The sequence below is a fragment of the Ammospiza caudacuta genome, chromosome 8, assembly GCF_027887145.1.
Source record: "Ammospiza caudacuta isolate bAmmCau1 chromosome 8, bAmmCau1.pri, whole genome shotgun sequence".
Classification (NCBI taxonomy): Eukaryota; Metazoa; Chordata; class Aves; order Passeriformes; family Passerellidae; genus Ammospiza; species Ammospiza caudacuta.
In genome coordinates, this window is record NC_080600.1 from 14633044 (window position 1) to 14652970 (window position 19927).

The following is a 19927-nucleotide window of genomic DNA, read 5'->3' on the forward strand; positions in this document are numbered from 1 at the left end:
CCTATAAATATCTGATTTTTCCCCCTACCTTACCCTTTTTAATACCTACACATCTACATTCTTTCAGACCTTTAAAACTCTCCCATGTTGTTAGGTTTATGAAAAACCAACACTAAAATTCCTCAGTCAGCTCTCTTTACACTGCTACCTGCAAGATAAGGGGCTGTAGAGGTTAAAAGAGCCCTGCTTTGATATCTGCTTTTTCAATGGACTTAAATAGGCACCATCATGATCTAATTCCCATGCAGCAAGAAGAAATGGTATCAACAAGTCCAAGGCATTAAAAAAATTTATGTAAAATAACATGGAATGGTTTTGACCTCTTCTTCCCCGAGTTTTGATATTTTCAAACTGCAGTTTAGAGATCTCCCTGTTGTTCAACACTTTGGGCTTCTATTCAAGCATTCTCCTGAGCAACAAGCTATGTGCTTGTTTTAAAGTAGGAACGAAGCATTTTCTATCAAAGCTATTCAAAAACCTGGGCTAGAAGACTCATGGCAACATCTTAAGAACTGGTAGTGCTCTCCCATAAAATTCTAACTTATCTGGATTTGATTATGAATTGCTCTAGATTCCTGGGCTTGAACCACACTCATGAAACTTGTCCTGTGTGTGCATTTACATAAAGGAGGAGGCTGATTCCAGCTTGCTAAGTGTCTAGGAATCAGTTGTGCCCTTCCTGAAGATGAACTCCCACTGACTTCAAATCTAGCAGGCAAAATTTCTGGTTTCATTTCCCAATCTCTGAAAGGAAAGAAAACCTCTTAGACAAAAGGGAATTTAAACATCAAGTGCAGAATACATTAAATTTGCCAGATGCAGCTGAGATCTGAAATGCGAGAGTTGGAGAAAGCGAATACGCGAAGCTTTAGAGAGAGACTTGGCAGTTTTCATCCCATTTGTTCTTTTTAAGATCTCATGAGAGCATCTAACAAAATCCTGTGTCACACCAAAACCTGCTCAAAGCAAGTGCACAGTGAATCAGCTTCTTCAACCACTAAACCACAGAATACATAATGGTGAGATGCATGAGGATCTGAAGCAGTTCTGGTCACTCCCAGACTGCCTCAGATCCCACTTGTGCAAGACATCCACATTCAGAGGAGAAATTCAAAAATCAATGGCATTTAAGCATGTGATAAAACCAAAGCATGTGCTTGAACACATGCTCTTGCCCCATGATGGAAGGTGTTTGTAGCAAGCTTGGAAGAGCCATTTGAAAGCTTAAAAACCATTCTTTTCCTCTGTGGAAGAAATCCCTGCACAAAAAAGCAAAACAGTGGGCTAGATTTGCCTCTCACTGTCATCACAGCTAATCTCTAGCGACTCCACAGTTGTCACAAGGAAAATTAATCCAGGTTTACAGAGATGTAACAGACAAATCTAGACCACTACATCTCTCTCTTGCTGTGTTTACAATAACAGTCCAATAAATGAGTATTTGTGATCGGGCACTGCTTTTTTAATCTGTTTGCTGGAGTATCATAGGATTTGTTTGATGATTTGATGACTTAGTTATTAGTGGATTTACAGATTGCATATGATTAGCCAGAATATTTTGGATTTTTTTTTCTCTGTTTCTATGCAGAGAAGCAATTTTGACTTCTAAAGCAAAACCAGGGCATCGTCAGTAGTTTTTAATGTAGGTGAACATCTTCCATTCATAGAATCCCTGTGTAGCTCTGAACTACTTACACAAAGTGCCAAAAACCTAAAGGATTGCATAATGCAGGAAAGAGGCTATGAATGAACGTCATTCATACTTCTTGCCTACACAAGTCTGTGGATCTTCATGGCATCTCCTATTAATTTTCTTCAGTTTTGCATGAATGGCTGAAAACGGGCCACAAATCATTCACTGCCCGTCAAAACTCTTCCCGTGGCATTTCTCAGTGCCTGCTTGATGGGACCAGGAGCACAGCAAGGACTGCTGCCCATCAATAACACAGCAAGCACAGGTAGAAAACACAGCGCTTTTCACTGGGTGTTTATGCCTTCCAGCTTCAGAAGCAGCCAGAAGAACACAGGCAAGATCCAGGTAATGAAATCCAAGCCCACCACCTTCCAGGGCTGGTACTTTAAAACCCTGGAGAGCTTCTAGGAGCTATGGGGATTGGCCCAAGCATCTCAGCCTAGCAGGGTTGATGAGCTCAGTACTTAGCTTAAATGAGAGCCTAAGAGGAGTCCAAAAAATGGTATTCCTGTTATCTCCATACTTCCTAGGATTTTCCAAAATGGCTAATGCATCCTACCCAGCACAAAATGCCCTGGCAGGGGTCTAGGAGCCTGGCACTTGTGAACATCCAAGTGCTTCTCTTCTAGTCAACAAAAACATATGGGAACTTCATCCTTTCCTAATTTTTAAAGGCCAAAAAGAGACATGAACTGCCTTTCCCTGACCTAACTCTTATATAGGTCAGATGAGCACCAGCCCTGAACTGGAAGTCATGTAATCATGTTAGGACAACAAAGAGCCTAAGCTAATAAACCTGGCCTTTCCAAGAGCTTATTGGTTTGGGCTCAGTGCCATGCTGAGGTTAACAAGGTAAAAACCCGTTTAACAAAGGAGACATATTTGACCAACCACAGTCAGGTCAATCATTTAAGATTTAAACATTCCCTCTAGAGGTATTTACCCAGTCGCTGCACGTTGCTATAGTTGATTCTGTACCTTCTGATGCTGCTTTAAATTATATCTCCCAAATCAAATTAGAGTAAAAGAAGCTTTCCTATTTCCTTATTGCAGTTGACAATCGCACGTGGGGTCAGCAGAGAGTCTGAATTCACATGAGAGAAGCTTGAATCACCTATTACACCCAGCAAAAGAATCTGTAGCTCAAAATTTGAATTCCCTTTTTTTCCAAGGTTAAACTAGAACAGTCAGAATATTCTCCCCTATATTGAGAACGTGTGTGCATGTGTGTGTTTATCAGCACTGCATTTTATACACTGCTTCGTTCAAACCAATATACACACCAGGTTTTATGGTGTATTTTGGCTCAAGTGTGATTGCCAGGACAGTGTTTACAGCAATATTCAGCGTGTTCTGCATAGCCCTGCCCATCAATCAACACTGTAATAAAGCAGAAAGGGAAATCACTGGAAAAACAGCAGAGCTGCTGAATTCAAGTAAGCCATTCAAAACTAGTACAGAGAAAATGCAAAGGCAATTGGGTCAAAGTAGCCATTTACCTATTGTTTAAAAGAAAAAAAGAAGCATATACATGCTGCATTATGGTTTGCCTTAAAAAAATAACATGGGCTGCAAAGTGTTAATTTTTTTCCTGCCTCTTTTCTCTGGGTTAGTGTTTCAAGATGACTGCTGCTCCATATAGATTTATAATATGTATGTGTTTATTCACACATCTCTAAGTCAACAGGAAAGGCAGACCAGAATACCAAATCTATCATTAAATCTACATGTTGGCACCTACAAAAAGCTGCAGGGCTTCATTTTTTTCTGGCTAAGATTGAAGGGATAAATTGAAAGAATGAACAAACAAACAAGGCACGCTCATCCTTAAAATACACACACAAAGCAAGAGAGGCAGAGAGAGGGGGAAAAGAAGGTGTCTTGTAAGGTTGTTGCCTTTCAGGTTTGTCTAACAGATCAGGAATAAGTTTAGGAGCAGTATAATCTCTGATTCTTTCTGGGTGTCACACGGGCTTGCTAACAAACACTGGGGCTACAAAGCCCCAGCCCTGGGCTGGCTCTGAAGCAACATGTGCTATTCCCAATTGAAACACTGGAACGTGATGCAGCTTCCAGCCCTTGCCCAACTTGAATAACCAGGCTCTGCTTCACAGTTTTTATTCTCTCCCCTACTGTGAAGAACTGCTTCACAGTGTCAGGGTGTACCATCCTGGAATCCTAATCTTAGAATTAGCACCTCTAGATGCTACTGTAAAATAAATGGTGATGATGATATTGATGAATTATCACTCGTTTGGTTGGTTTATTTTTATTTTGCCTTAGTCTAGATCATAAAGAATTAACATAAAAATCAAGCTAGGATAAGATCTGTGTACCCAAGGCCCCACAGAATTCCCACTGAAGTCATTAGGACTTGAATGGAAATTGAAGAAGGCTCTGAAATGGATTCAAGGTAGGTGCTTCTGCACTGCTCTGCTGGGGGTCACAGCAACACCCAGGGTGACAGTCACCTTCAGTGCATCCACCAGACTGTGAATGAAAGCCAATCAACAGAGCTGGGAGTGCAGACAATGCAGGCAGGGCAAAGGAGTGCTCAGCGTGAAAATGAAACCGAGGAGAGATGTTCTTAGCCCATTAAGAGCTATAATGAAATACTGCATCTTGAGTTTGTTGCTGTTAGAAGGAAGCCAGGAAACGAGCAAGAATTCATTATAAAGCTGCTCAAGACCAAAACATGAATCATTGGGTTCTAAAAAAACCCAGTTGTCTAGAGAACGGCATAGATGAAAATGAATGGAATCTCTTTAAATTACTCTCTGTATAAAGTCTTTCACATTCATCCTTTCTGGCTTTCTGATTAGTATCTTTCTGGGATGTGGGTTTTTAAATAATTCCACACCACACTCCCAGCTTCTGCAATCAAAACACTGAAATGGCTCTTGATTCTGCATTTTTCATCTTCATTTACAGGGAAAAATGTCTTCTGCAGTAAGAAATTTGAACACCTACTGTCCTACCCATCTACTGGATATCCCCAAAAGTGTGTGCTGAAGGTTCAGTAATCAAATGTGATTAAGATTCCCTCATCACTTTACAAATAAGGGGACTTTTGTATGTTACTGCTGCATAAAGGAGAATTAAATCACCTCTGGAAAGCCCTCAGGATCATTTAAGTGCTGAAAAACTGAGACCCCTCTGATCTCAGCATCCATGACAGGAAAGCAAAAAAACCCCAAATCCTACATAGTGAATTGAGAAGACTTCCCTGCAAACCCAGATGGGAACACCTACAGGGAAAATATGGCACCAAAACACAGCCCCTGGCTGTTTTGTTCATGCTCTGACCAATTTCCTGAGAAAAGGAGGCTTGCATGACCACATGGTGTGCTTATCTACATCTGTCCCTCACACCAACCCCTTCCCAGCTATTTCTGAGCCCTCTAGCAATTACACTTTCCATGTGACAACTCCACTGAAGGAGGAGCAGCACTGGGAGCTGAACTGGTGTCAGTCATGGGGGAAAGCACCTCAAAGCTGGAAACTTGCCATGTTCTAAGAACCAGAAAAGCACAAGCTGGGTTCATTTCTTGCTAGATGTACCTCATCAGAGCAAAGAAATCCAACCATGAGATACAAGTCTGTTGAAAATTTTGTTCCCTTATCTCACAGCTGGCTGGCTGGGACCATCCCAATGGCAGGAGTTTTGCTCAAGAAGGATGCTGCATGGTTATTCTGTTAACCAAGACTCCTTGGAGAAGCACAAGAAAGAAAAAACAATTCAAGAAAAATCAGAAACCACAGAAGATTGACTAAGACCTCTGGCTTCTCATAGGAACACGTCCCACTCATGACTGCTGGAGTGGATTTCACAAGACTTACTGTGATGACATCCAAAATTTATTACAGCTTTTACAACAAAACCATGTCTAGTAAAGAGTGATGTAGTGACAACATTTACTCGTCTGGATTTAGCTTCTTTGGGCACATAAATATACTTTTGTACTTCAAGAACAGCCATAGCTGCCTACTAAATCATGAATAATACAAGGCAGCTTTGTAGACCTTTAAACACATGTACCAACTTGGTTCTGTCTCCTTCCTAAATCTGCTTCCTTACTACCTGCACAGTCATCCCAAGGCCCTGCTCTGCTCATTGTCTATCAACCTGAGCTTCTGAAATGGAAGTCTTTGGAAATCATGCCTTTAAACTCCTATGCTTTCTGAGAATGTAATTCATTACTTTCACACAGTGGCCAACTTTGTTTTCCCATCTCCTCAGTTACAAAACAAACTGAAAACTTTACCTGTCTTCCCTAGTACATGCATGATAAACTTAGTGCAACTTCATTTGAAAAACAAATTTATTGACCATAGGTGTGAAAACCCTATTGTACATATAAATCAAATAGTAGATTTCTAATAAGCAGTGAACAAGGTATTTTTGTGGTATAATGGTTTAAAAAGAATCTAAAAGAACGTTAGAGTAAAATAGGAATAGGTGGAAAAACTAGCAGTATTTCACATTGCAGTTTTTGGGGAGCCAGATTTGAAGCATCTTGAAGTGCCCTGAGTTCCAGAAAGCAGTCTGAGTGTGATGTCAGAAAATCAGACCCTTGAAGTGCCTCATGCTCATGTTGTTGGCCACCTCACAGGTAAAATAATACCTTCCATACACACTGCACTCACTGATTCCTGGTTACCAAAATCAAACAAGGAATAGGGGATACTTTGCCAAGCAACATGATTGTATTTGAAAAACCTGAATCCATCCGGAAGTAGCCATAAAACCAGGTCTGAGCCCAGCCCTGCTCTCTGTGTCACACCAAAAGCTGGTCCAGCTCCTGGTGGCTGCCCCAGCAGCCTTGCCCCTGATGCTGGCCTTGCCCTTCCCTGCCAGGGGAACTCTCCAGGACAGCCTTCCCAAGCTACCCACACTAGCCCCGACCCCCAGAGAAGGACCTACCAGCCCCAAAATCACACTCCTACCCCAAGGCAGGGCACTACCCAAAACCAACACTTCTATTTCCAAGAAGGACTGATGTCAGACAAGCTAATCCATCATGACTGCACCAAGAAATAAGGGGAAAAAACCCAAAATCCAATAAAACAAGCCCCTACTCAAATGCTAGTTTGCCTACATTTTACAGTATCCCCATATGCCACAAAGGGCTCAGGCTATTTTCACGTTCTGTTTTGCTGTTGCTGTTCTTATCAAAACACATTGTTCTTTCCCTGTGACATTTCTTCATATCTTTGAAAGAATGCTCTCTTCTACCACAAAATATTTGGCTTGAATCCTCCAGTGAGGAGGAGCCAAGGGTTTGGCTCATGTTTTAAAAACAAAAGAAATATTATCCTAAACATAAAACAAATGAGTGTAACTGTAACAGTAGATGGAGATAGAGCTCCTAGCACAACCTATGAATAATTCCAAGTCCTATTAGAAGTAACACAGCTTTCTGAATTTCCCTAGAAAACAGCATGTCATGATTAGGTTCCAGCTTGACTGAAATGCATAATACCACTTTTTTCAAAGACAGAGCTGAACAAAAGACAGTATGTAGTGCAACAACTTAGATTGCAAAGTGTATCCACTTACAATCTGAAATTGTGGAAGACACTGTGTGCACACATAAGAACAAGATATTAAAAGAGGGCTCTTACCTCCGTCCCCAGATCCTGAGCCAGCATCTGAGAAAAGAACAGAAAGGAATTTATATTCATGTGCTCCAGTATGTGCTGGGAGCATGCAAAGCAAGGCTTCAGTGAAGCGCACTACAGTGTACCTTGCCTTTGATGGCATCCCTAGGTAAATTATTGAGATCTAATCTGAATGTAATTCACTCAAGCCATCTTTCTCGTGTCTCTGGTTTTTTTTCTTTTAAGTCTCTCTATCAGATGAAAATAAAATAAGCCACAGAATAATGCAATGCCTTTAGAAGTCTCTACCTCGTTTTTTTGTACTTAGACTGATAAATCTTTGCTCCCAACAGCAGTAAAAAGTTACTCCAGTTGGTCACTACTAAATCCTCACCAAGGAGAAATTTTAAACCCATTTGTAAATTTGTTATCATTATCTTTAGGAAACAGGACTTCTCATTAAATTCTAACTAGTTGGAATAAATCATTACATTACTATTATTCAAAGTCTTCAGATAAATTATTAAAGTGCCATTTTTCTCAAGGTTGTTCCTGAGTTTCAAAACTGAGTGCTTTCTTTTTCCTCTACTTGACATTTTGTTGCCTGGAATGATGAGAGTCACAAATTTAGAAAGTGCAACATCACAAAATTGCCAAGCCCAGAGCTGCAGTAAGAAACTTTCTAAGCAAGGCAAAGCACGGAAATGCACATACACAGGGCTACCAAAAATAATGCCTAGGAGGAATTTCTTCTGCAGGGAAGGGAGGGAGGCTGCCATCCTATCCTTCCCCTTGGTGGAAAGTTACGCAATTATCAGCATCAAGATGAACAGAAAGAGTTTGGAATAGTTGCTTTGGGATCAAAGCACCCTGGCAACTGTTAGATCTCATTTACTGACAGGGAGGTCTGGTGGATCTGAACTTGCACATGCCATCACTGCTCAAAACTAAGAAAGAAAAGGAAAATCTTTGCTAAATAACTGGCTGCAAGAATTGCTTCAAATGGTAGATTTATTCAGCAAGGCTGCAAAGGACAGCTGCAAAAGGTGGCTGAAAAAGGGAACAGAAATAACAGTGTTTTCTCAGCGACCATGTCCTAAATTCTCCTGACCTGATCCTTTGTTCCTGATGCTCTTTCCCAAATGAGCTACTGAGGAAAGAGGAAAGAAAGGTGTGCACTACAGTGCCCCCATGGCTCTGGGAAGCTTTGCTTGTCCGGGTGTGCCACATGTCCCCAGCACGCAAAAAGAAAGGAGCAGCTCCTGCCACAGTGAGCTCCCGCGGTACCTGGCTCTCTGCACAAAAGGACTTTGTGTCCCTCCTTCTCCTCTACCCTGCAGGGCCCAGAGCCCACCAGGCAGGGCCAGAAGGGTGCTCACTGACACCTCCCCCAAAGCCCAGGTCCCTCTCTCTCTGCCCCATCCCATTGGGAAAACCTAAGGAAAATGGCTGTTCCCTTCTCCACTGAGCTCCTCCTTGGGAAAAGGAAAAAGAGACCCAAGACCTTGAGCAAGACTTCAGGAAAATATCTTCTCTTTCCTTCTCTTCTGTTTCTGAAATCCACAATGTGTTTCAAAGAGAACTGCCAACACAGTCATTGCCAGCAGGCAAATAAGTTTTAGAAAAGTTGTAGTAATGTGCTGAAATTATCTCTTTAATCAAAAAGTTTGAACCAAAAAGACCAGTTGCTGTGCTGAGAGAATTTCCTAAGTTGAACAAATCCTACATCACAGTAGGTTTTGTCAGCCCAAGCTCCATTTAATACCAATTTATGGACAAAAAAATTGCAGCATATGTTTTTTTCTTCTGGAAAATTGTCAGGTAACAGCTTCAGAGAAGAACAACATTTCCAGAGAAAGGAGTTTATTTTCTCTCAGGTGTATGAAACATGAAATTACAGCACTGAAAAAAGTTTGTCTAATGTACTTTTTATTGACTTCTCCATCCTCAGCCAAGAAAAAATTCTGCTTTAAGTTTAAAGAACTCTCTCAAGAACAAAGGCTTACTCCTGCTCTTTTCAAGTTAACTTCACTGCCCACCTCTAACAGATACCGAGCACGAAAGAAAAACATCAAGAACTCCTGCACATAAGCAACTGGGTTTTCCTGGCAGATTTTGCTCATTCACCTTTCTGGCTGTTTTCATACAAGCTGAGATATAAACAGCTCACAAGGCTCAGAGTTGAGCAAAGCTGTCTCACATGCCATTCAGTTTCCTCAAGCCCAGAACAAAACACCTGTGGCACAGACCTGCTCATTATGTGTGCTTTGGACTAAATCCTCAGCTGGTATAAATTGGCAGGACTCATTACAAGCAGTGCTCTGTTGAATCATACCAGCTGGGGATCTGGCCCTACAAGGATAAGGAAAAACCTAAGGAACTGGATTGCAGGCAATAATGCTCCAGCTCTCTCTCTCTCCAGATTATGGAGAGGTTTGTGGTAATCCAGATGCCCATTTATCAGACATCTGCTCACTTAATCTGCTACCAGTTCACTTGTCCTAGCAGCTCAGAAGTGTAGGCAGGGCGCAGGATGATCAGGAGCACAAGACACAAATTAAAAAACAAATCTACTGCTGAACTCTTCCAAACAGTACCAGGAGTACAGTGTATCGGGAACTGTGAGCTTATAGTAAGTACTTAAAAGGAAAGGATGGCAGCAAATTTTCATGCCCCCCAAAAAATTAACCAGCAATTAATTCAAAGCAAGAATGCAAATGGTTTTTGCCATTTTCCTGGGGGCATGGCAGGCAGGCTGGGTGAGTTATACCTACCAGTGGCACACGATCCCTCGGACACCAGCAGGATTTCACTCTGCTGCTTGCAGGCAGCCTGTTTCAAGTAGCATTCGTTCTGGTAGGTGTCACCATTGGAGCCGCACACGGGCACGTAGTCATTGTTGCACTGATGGGAAGGGACAGAGAGCAGCAGCGTTAGTCACATGAGCACAGGGGACACAGCACCCATTGGGGTGCCCCCACACACCCCCTGCTCCCTGCCAGCATTAAAAGCCTGGGAAAACAACAGAGAGGGACACTGACAATCCTCTCTCACCTTTACAGCTACTGGGGAGAGGGAGGGGTACTTAACAAAAAAAATAGATTTTAAGAGATTAGGGGAAAGGTAATCTGAATGGCTGAAGTGTTCAGTAAGTGCCCCAGAGAGGTCTCTGACTGCCAGCAGGAGCAGGAAGCATTCCCAGGGAAGGAATATAGGCAGGGCAAATGACTCCTCACATCTGCAACCACAGCTGCTGCGTTTCCATTGGATGGCTCCAGACAAACAGTAATGAACAGGCTCTCTCTTCCCCTCCTCCTGCACACACCCCTGCAGTGCTACGGAGGTCTGCACACACAAGTGTGTGCCTGACTGTTCAAGTACTGACTGGCAGAGGGAAATAATTTCTGAGACACCAACGATCCAAGTCCACCCCTCTCTCTGCACAGACACTTCAGTTGCTGGCAGGCTGCAGCTGGGATGCTCCATGAAGGTCCAAGCCCTCCCCACGGTGGCCAGCGGGCAGGAGCAGCAGCCCTGCAGCGAGCCCAGCCAGTGCAGAAGTTTCTCACACCACACACCCCTGCTTTGGCTCAGACTCCTGCTGAGCTCTGCCTGATTTCCTGTCCCACTGGAAGACAGTTTTGCCCCTTCTCGTTCATTTAAAAAAGATAATAATTTCATTTTAGACTGAAAATTGGGCAACCTACTGGGTGCAGTTATCACAAGATAATCATGCTTGGAGGCTTAGAAATACTTGTATGTGCCCAGTACATGGCAATTATACCAGGGATATGATTATCTTGTGATTACCCTACTCCTGGTATGCCTCATTGTTTAATTAGAACAAATGGAATGATCACAATTATTATTTACAAATGCTCACCTCTGCCTAAATCCAAGTAAAAAGTTAGAAGAAATCATACATCCTATTTAGCTGTATCGTGCCATTATGTGTCTGAGGTGTGTTTGTTGGGCACCATGTAACACGCAGAACTGAAATATCAGGGATATTAACATCAAAAATGCTTTAAACTGAATGACTACAGAAGTGATTAACACAAACAATTGCATAGATTGCATTAATTGCAGGCCTCCACACAGAGCAGCTGCCAAGAAATTATTCATAGTTGGTCAGAGTGACATTTTGATTGGGCCAAAACAAATGACATTTTCCTTTTGCATTGTATTCTCTTCAATCTTCCCAAGATGTTGTCCACCCCCAGCGCCCTCTTCCCACAGCACAAGGAAGAAAAACAGAATGCAACAACAGTAGAAACCCTCTCCTTCTGCTCCTCACAAAGGATTCCTCCATGCAGAGATTTTAAACTGTTGATTAAAAATGTTTCTAGGCTATTTTCACCATTATGTTCCAAATCTGAGCAACGTTTCAAGCCTAAAATGCCAACTTCATCCAGAAGCTCAACAGCAATTGCTAGAGGCTGATCTGGAATACATAACCAGGACAATTAGCACAATCGTGCATATTTTTTAAAGCATGAAGCATCAAATCATGCTTGCCTTAGGTGTAATATCTGCTTGTCACCCAAGGATTTGTGAGGAATTTGGCCTGGAGTATCTCAACAGGCTTTCTTACATGTAGAAACAAGGTTGGATTCTTTGCCCAAGAAACAGAGAGGCAACTTTTCTGCCCGAGAAACACAAAGGCAACTCCTCTGCTGCTTTCACCCAGAGCAAGGGATGATCTTTGACACGGACTCAGCTGCAGATCTGAAAGGGCAGACAGCCCCACATAAATGCTGAGATCCCAATCCACACAGAGGAGTGCTATGAGCTAGGCTGGAACTTCTTCCAAAGGTGGCCCAATTTTAAAATGCATTTGAGAGACATCAGGATCCCAGGAAGTATTAGTCCACTATTCCCACCAGCACCTTTGGAAAACTAGGATTCAGATGGGAAAGGCACAAGGAGCAAAGGGAGAGATATCTTCCATATGGATCCTGCCTTGGCTCTGAGCTGGAAACTGTAATGTAAGTTACCCAGGAACGAAAACAGGGCCACCAATGAGAGGGCTGTGATGTTGGTCACCAGGCAGTTCCTAACCCACTAGAGCCAGACTCCTGTGTTTGCCCATGCTGAATCCTGTGCTCATAGCTCATCACAACCACAAAATACCTCCTGCTAGTGCTGGAGAATATCACATGTTGAATGTCAGTCTAGTAACATATTTTTGTCACTGGTTTAGAGCTCACTAGATCAGGCCCTAGATGTAGGAATGATCATTCATCCCCAGGTAAGGACTGAGCAAGCCCTCAGGGAAATCCATGTTAAAACTCCCACAAAACCCAGCAGCACAATGCCATACTGTTCGCTTCTCTCTCACATGCCAGTTTTTAACATACAGCTGTAGAGCAGGGAAATGGACTCATGCAACTCCATCATGTGCCAGTCAAAGGCTGCCATCCTCAGCATCAGCAGCCTTCAGTGCCCATTGTCACAGCCAGGGACAAACCATCTTTGGGAGCCTTTGGATCACTGCTGTGCACTGAAAGCAGGTGATTTGTTTCCTAAAGGTAATTGTAACCGGTGTGACTCCTCCTCCTGGTAACACTGTTAAAAGCTTGACTTTCTCCTACTTTCATGGATCAACTACTCCCAAAATGCCGCCCACATCTTGAACCAAGCAGCACAAAAATATATTCTAGAAATATAACAAAGCTGGAAGTTGGACAGGTGATGTCCAACAGGTCATCAGGACAGGTGATGTTGCAGCTCCACAAACACTGAAGCTTGTGGAAGACTCGACATGCATGAAAACAGGAGTCCTTCCTCCCATAAAAACCAGTGACTGTCCACTGGCTTAGTGACTCAAGAGGAAAGACACTGATGGAAATATCCAGTATATTTTTGATACCTTCATGAAATGTCAGAGGGAAGAGCCCAGCTGCCAGACCTATGGCTTTGGGCAAACAGGTACAGACCCAACAAGCCATGTCTCCAAGCTCCTGCCTGCTGGCACAGCTCTACAGCCCTTCTGTTGGACCCACTGAGTCTGAGGAAAGGAAGGGTTGGTGGTTTCCCACATGCTCAGCCCTCCTGCAGGAGCCAGCACTGTCCTGGAGCCTTCCCTCCCTGACAGCACCAAAGTCTGGGCTTGTCCTGCACAGGGACTCTGCATCTCCTGATCAGAGCGGGACACACTGTTTTTCAATAAAATACATGTCTCACTGAGAGTTGTCACAGTAGACTGTGACAATGAGAACCAGCCAATATGAACCTCTCTCTCAGTGCTTGCCCGCTGGCTCTCCACGGTTGGAAACCTAACGTGGATGTTCCAGAGCAGTCTGATCATATTCATCCTTTCAAATAAAAATAAATTCATTTAAACTCCACTTGGGCAGATATGAACCATCTGTAATTCTGGTTTGAACAAACCTAAACAAAGACTGCAGAAGCCCTGCTCTCCACTTCCATGTTCTCAGCCCCTCAATACACAGGCTGGTCAGCCCAGAACTTTTCATCAGTACTAAGGCAAAATGAGCTCTCTATCCTTGTCTATTCTCTCAAATTCATGAAGAAGACACAAAACACACTTACAGTGATGAGGAGCCTGCTACTGATGTGCTCATTATCACCTCAGAGAGCTGTCACTGAAATGGGAGCCCTGGATTCTGTTTGGGGTCCCCGTTACTCGTGACATAAGTTACCTGGCCATCTCTGTTTCACTTAGCCAGCCTCAGACACCACACTAGAAATTAATTTTCTACTCCAGTGGCAAATCCTTTTGGCTTGTCACAGTGTCCACAGATGTTACAAGAGCAGCTAACATCCCCCCAAGCTCTGCCTGTACCAAAGCGCTGTGTTTCACTACAGAAGCCCCCGGCACCACAGCCCTTGGCAGCGCTGGCACAGCATCAGCCACAGGTAATCTGCCCTCCAAGGTCACAGTCAGCCCTGCAGCTCCACACAGGGCTCACTGCAAACAAAGAGCTCTGAGGTTTACAGGGCCTGATCCAAAGGCCACTGAAACCAAAGACTGCTGTTGATTTCAACCCATTTCCTAGTGATCAGCCCACAATTGCGCAACTCATTATTTTGATGTTATTTACATATTCATATACCAATTGCCTGATTTCCTTAAATCTGTTTCAACTGCCCCCTACAGAACTGCTAAACCCAGCATACTTAGACTGTTCTCCTCTCAAAGAGGGGACCACACAGCCTGGAGAAGTTTACCTTCCTCCATTTACCCCAAATCACCAGGCATTAGCACCCTGACTTGGGAAAACAGCGCTCCTAATGCCTTCTTCCCTGCGAATGGCAACATCGGAATTTGCACCCTCCAGGCTATGAGTTCACTGCTTTATTCCAAATGGCAACACCAAACAGGGACCAAAGACAAGACCCAAGCATCCTCAGTGGCTGCTCTAAGCTCCTGAGACTCAGTGCACAACATCTGCCCTGGCTTACCAGCAAGCAATGGGACAAGTCACAGACATTTTACTGCCTTACAGATTTTTCTTGGAAAGATAAAACAGACCAGACCACAACCCGTGTATCATTGCATATGCTGAGCCAAGGCAAATACTCAAAACAGCATTCTCACGCTGAATATTTGATTGCATGCAAACTCCAAATGTAATAAAAGACTCCCAAAGTCAATATGAATTCCCTTCCAACATGGGAAACACAAGCATTTAAGAACTACTGTTTTGCTCTCATTACAGAAAATTCCTTCCTTGTTTAAAATGAAGGAAGTTATCACTTGGGTTTTATCTCCAAAGGCACGTTTGTCTCTAGAAATATAAACTATAATTGCGATGCTTTAACATGAATAGTCTATGAAAGCTCAATATTAACATAGTCTTTACAGATGTGCCCAGTTTGAGCTGTGCACTATTTGGCCTGCTCTACTGTAAACACTCAAATCAGCATTGTAAGTTTCACAACTTCACCAATCCACATTAAAATGCAGAAAAACATTGGGGCATAAACACACATACAACCCTGGTCTGGTACATGCTTTAAACTCCTTTAATTTGTGCAGTTTCTATTCAGGTCATTATTTAAAGACCAGCTGTTCTGCGAGTTAGCTAAAACATTAAATGGAATCCTTCATAATGAAATCATCTGACTTTGAGAAGGGCTGAGGTTTAGATGTAACTGAGAGAGGAAGAGAGAAGAAATAGAAGGAAAACCCCTTACTACTCAGTAATAGCTCTCCTAAAACTATATAAAACCTAAAGGAAGTTCATAATTTTGGAACAGAGGGATTGCTCCTTAATCTGATCAGCTGGGCAGATAAACAGGCAGAAGCATTGTCACTATGCAGCCCTTCCTGAAAATATTGCATAAGCACATTACAGATCCATTTCTTTAACTAGATCAGAACTCCGAATACAATAAGCCATGATCTGTATCAGAAATGAATTTAGAAAGGACTCTAAATCCTCGTTAAAAGGGCAGGGATGAAAAATCAGAAATGCACAACCTGAAACTGCAGACCCAAAGGGACATTTAAAGCCACAGCATCTGCATTTTCCCACAGAAACTTATGTCTTCTTGACACCAGTTGGTTCTCCTGCCAGCTTTTATACACACAGCCTGGTTTGCCCTCTAACTTCTCTGCACATAGAGAAATAAATTGCCAAGTGATAGGTTATAAAGGCAGATCCTTGATTTGTATTCTCATTAGTGAATTAGAGAACGAAATATCAATCTTACCTTGAACTGACAGACACAAGTCACACTGTCTCCAATCCTTAAACACTCCCCATCAAATTTACAGGTATTGGTGTCGCAGAGAAAGAGATCATTTTCTCTGTCATCGTAACCTCAAATGTAAAGAGAGGAAAAAAGAAGTCAGCTTTGGTCTAGCAAGAGGAACAATATGGGATGATTGCATTTTAGTGCACACAGCACAGTAACCTTGTTGATGAAATTGACAGAGTCCAGATCTCCTTTTGTCCTTCCCTGTCCTCAGCTTTTCACTTTTCCTCTTGTTTCTCCCTCGGTGTTTCTCTCAGTTCTTATTCCCCACTACCTCACACACTTTTTTTTCCCATTTCACAGACTCGGTTTCCTCAAAAGTCACCCGGTAATTATGCTATTTCATGGCTCTGGGTTGGAAATGTCATCAACTTATCCCCATCCGATCACAAATCTGTTGGACAAAAGTCCAAATCGGAATTTCTCCAGCCCATGACACAACAAAGCCCCCAATAATAAAGACAAACAGGCTGTGTGTTTTCTGTGATGGTCTGCCTGATCCCAATGAAGATTGATGACCTCTAAGTTAACAGGAGAAGTGCCAGGTTCCCCACGAGCCGCTGAGTGAACCGAGCTCCTCGCCTTCATATTCTCCAGGAAAAACCAACAGATCTGACTGAACATTCAGTTCACGAATACAAGCATGAATTTCAGATTTCGCTAGCTGACTTCCCACTCCAACAGCGAGTGGCAAGACACTAAGCAAAACAGCTATATCAGACTCCAAACCCATTAAGATCTGAATCCATTGATTTTTTTAAAAAACGTCCGACCGCTCCTAACCGTATCGCTATATGTTTAAAAGGAAGAGCTCACAGCGCAAATTCCCCCCGATCTAACACGTCATGTGCGATCCACGCAGTACCCCAAATAACGCTCTTCCCCTTAGAAGGCTACCACAGTCTAACTCCCGAATTATTTGCGGTATCGGAGAAGGACCGGCTGCTGACCAGCATAGGAAACCCGTTACAAAGGTCAGCCCGACTTTAAGGCTCGGGCAGCGGGTTCCCGGTGTGGCTGCCCCGATCCGCTCACCGCTGGGTGCGCACGGCAGCAGCCGCCCGCAGGATGCGCACACGCGGCCCCGGCTCCCGCAGCCGCCGCGAGTGCCCCGTTCCAGCGCGGAGCCGCGCTCGGCGGGGCCGGGGCTCTCTCTCTGTGCCCGGCGAGCCTCCCGCACCGGCGGAGGGCGCGGCTGCCGCGCCCGGCACCGCGGAGTGAGAGGCAAGCGGGGCCCCGGGGGCTGCGATCGCACCGGGAACGGCGGCGAGCCCCGACGCCCGGCACTTTTAGCCTTCGCTGTTCCCGTGCATTCAACGGGACGCGGCATCACCCACTGAAGTTGCATTCCCCGGGCTCGTCCGCGCAACTCCGAGCGCCCGGCGGGGCACGGCGGGGGCCGGGCGCGGGGCGCTCCGGTGCTTACCGGAGCAGTTCCAGCCGGTGGGCGTCTGGCAGTCGCTTAAGGAGGTAGGGAAGGCCGCCAGCTTGTCGGGGCGGGCGAGGACGAGCAGCACGGCGGGCAGCAGCAGCCAGCAGCAGCAGTCGCAGAGCGTCCAGCCGCCGCCGCCGCCGCACTGCCGGGGCGGGGAGGGCTCCCAGGGCACCATGACTTCCTAACTCAACTCTCCGGCAGCGGCGTGCCCTCCGGGCGGCGCGGCGGGCGGCAGGGACGGGCGGCGGGGCCGCTGGGCATCCCGGGGCCCCGGCCGGCGGCGGCAGCGGGTCAGCGAGCGGCGGCCGGGCGCTACGCTGGGGCGAGCGGCGGAGCCCGGCGGGGCGGCGCGGGGGTGCGGGCGGCGGCGGGGCGGGGAGCAGCTGCCATAGGGGCCGGGCGGCGGGGAGCGGGGGGAGGGCGCGGAGGGGCCGCCGCCGCGCAGCCGCCGCCGCCGCCGCCTGCCCCGCTCTGCCGCCCGCATCCCTCTGCGCGGGGGAAGCAGCAGGTCCCGGCCCGCCGCGTCACGTGCGCCGCCGCGCCGCCCCCATTGGCCGAGCGGGATGCGGGGCCCGGCGGGCGGGGCCGGTGGAGCCGCTGCGCCCCGCGGCAGCGCCCGGGGCAGGGCAGGGCCGGGCAGCGCCGGCGGCGCGGGGACAGCGCGGGCGGCGCTCCGCACCCTTGCGCCCGGGGACGCCGTCCCGCCGGCTGCGGGGATGCCCCGGCCCCGACGGGGCGCGGGCCGGGCAGCTCCGCGCCTCTCCGCGCCCAGACATGTGCGCGCACCGCCCCGGCCGGCGCCGAGCCGCAGGTGGCAAGCGCGCCCGCGGGCAGGGACATCCGTGACACCCTCCGGGCACACGCACCGCACACGCCCGGGCGCTGCTGAAGTTGCCAACGGCGCGCCCGGGTGTCCGTGTTTAATCACGCGCGGCTGCGACGTTTGATAAATAAAACACCGTCACGGCTGTAGGGTCTGGAGCGGGCACAGGGCCGGAGAGGTGACGAAGGGAAAGAACGAGCACTGCGGGGAAAGCAGGGAGAAGAGAGAGAGGAAAGATCTTGCCCAGCCTCGGCAGGCAGCGGCCAAGGTCTTCTCGGGCTGCGGCACCATCCCACTATCCCCGCGACGGAGCCGGAGGAAAATGCACCATCACTCTAGCACAGAGGGCTGCTCGGGCCCCCACACCTAAGGCACGCAAGCGGAGCGCAGCCCCGGAGCAGCATCCCGCCGCCTCCAGCCGGCGATGTGCCACGGGCTGCGGGAGCCGCCTCCCCCGCTGCGCCCTGCGCCGCCGATCCTCCTCCCTCCTCCCATCTGGGGCTTCAGTTTTAGCAGCCGGTTGCCAGGACGGTCGGGGGCACTCCGCTCGCTCCCCCGGCGGCGGGAGCACGGCAGCGGCGTTCCCCTCACCGTGCTGCGCTGGGAGCCGCCGGCCCCGCCGCAGGGCTCCGGGCGGCCCAACTTGGTCCCCGCCGCCGCTCGGTGCCCGGGCGCAGCCAAGCCGGCAGGCACCCGCCAGGTAAAGCGGACCCCCGGACCCCCACCGGCGCTTAACGTGCTGCCGGCGGGATGGAGCGGCAGGAGGCTTGGGCGACAAGGGCGCCTTAGACTGGAGAATAATAAAAAAAGATCGGATCGATTTCTGCAGATGGCAGCAGGGAAGCGCTTTCTAAACACGGGCGCTGGACCCCGTGTCGGCGGGAGCCGCCGGCGGAGCAGCCGGGCCGGGCGGGAGCGGGGCTCTGTGCGGGTGCCGGGCGTTCGGCAGGCAGGCTGGGCTGGGCTGGGCTGGGCTGGGCTGGGCTGGCCCTGCCCCTCCTCCGCCCGCATCCCCGAGAGCTCCAGCACCGCACGGGCGCTGCGGAAGCGGGCGCTGCAGGCGGGAGTGGGGTACGGCTCCTCTGGGCCTGAGACCCCCGAGTGTGTGCCAGGAGACCCTGCTGGAAGTTTGCTGTTCCCCAAAGTATGACCTCCTTTTCGACCCCTAAGCTGACAGTCCACACAAATCCTTACACCGGTATTACTGCTTGTTATCCCTTCATACAGAGGCACGGTATGCGGGAGCCAAGGAATACTTCACGCTCAGTTAATCCCCATCTAGCTTCTCCCTAAACTCTAAGGCAGGTTTTCTTCTGGCTCCTTTCTCCCCTGTACATCTGTGTCTGCTCCCTGCTCTGCCCACCTGCTGCTATCTGTATTGACCTCTCCTGCCCACCTGTACTCCAGAAGCCTTTGCTACAATTAAAGGGTATCAATTTGCACATTCCAATATATTCTAAAGCTCTGATGAAGACCCACACAAATCCGTGCCTACAGTTTCCTATTTACTAATCAAGATCTAAGCAGAAAGAAAATACTAATTTTTTACTGCCTGCTAGTGGTTGTACTGAATCTTATCGTTCATCTTCTGTGGGCTTACAGAGCATCTGCCAGCTGAGCACCTGGTGCCAGATCAATTTTTTTCCTT

General features: G+C 47.0%; 1 protein-coding gene across 1 annotated transcript in view; it reads right to left on the reverse strand.

The window, feature by feature from the left end:
* The window catches only part of TMEFF2 (transmembrane protein with EGF like and two follistatin like domains 2), a 125105-nt gene extending 107452 nt beyond the window's left edge, over positions 1 to 17653 (reverse strand). The window contains exons 1-4 of the mRNA XM_058809575.1: positions 17448 to 17653; positions 15977 to 16086; positions 10069 to 10198; positions 7319 to 7345 (exon numbers count right to left, since the gene is read on the reverse strand). Coding sequence (XP_058665558.1) covers positions 7319 to 7345; positions 10069 to 10198; positions 15977 to 16086; positions 17448 to 17631 — 451 coding nt within the window. The 5' untranslated portion in view covers positions 17632 to 17653. The remainder of the gene's footprint in view (positions 1 to 7318; positions 7346 to 10068; positions 10199 to 15976; positions 16087 to 17447) is intronic.
* Between the last annotated feature and the right edge of the window lie 2274 nt (positions 17654 to 19927).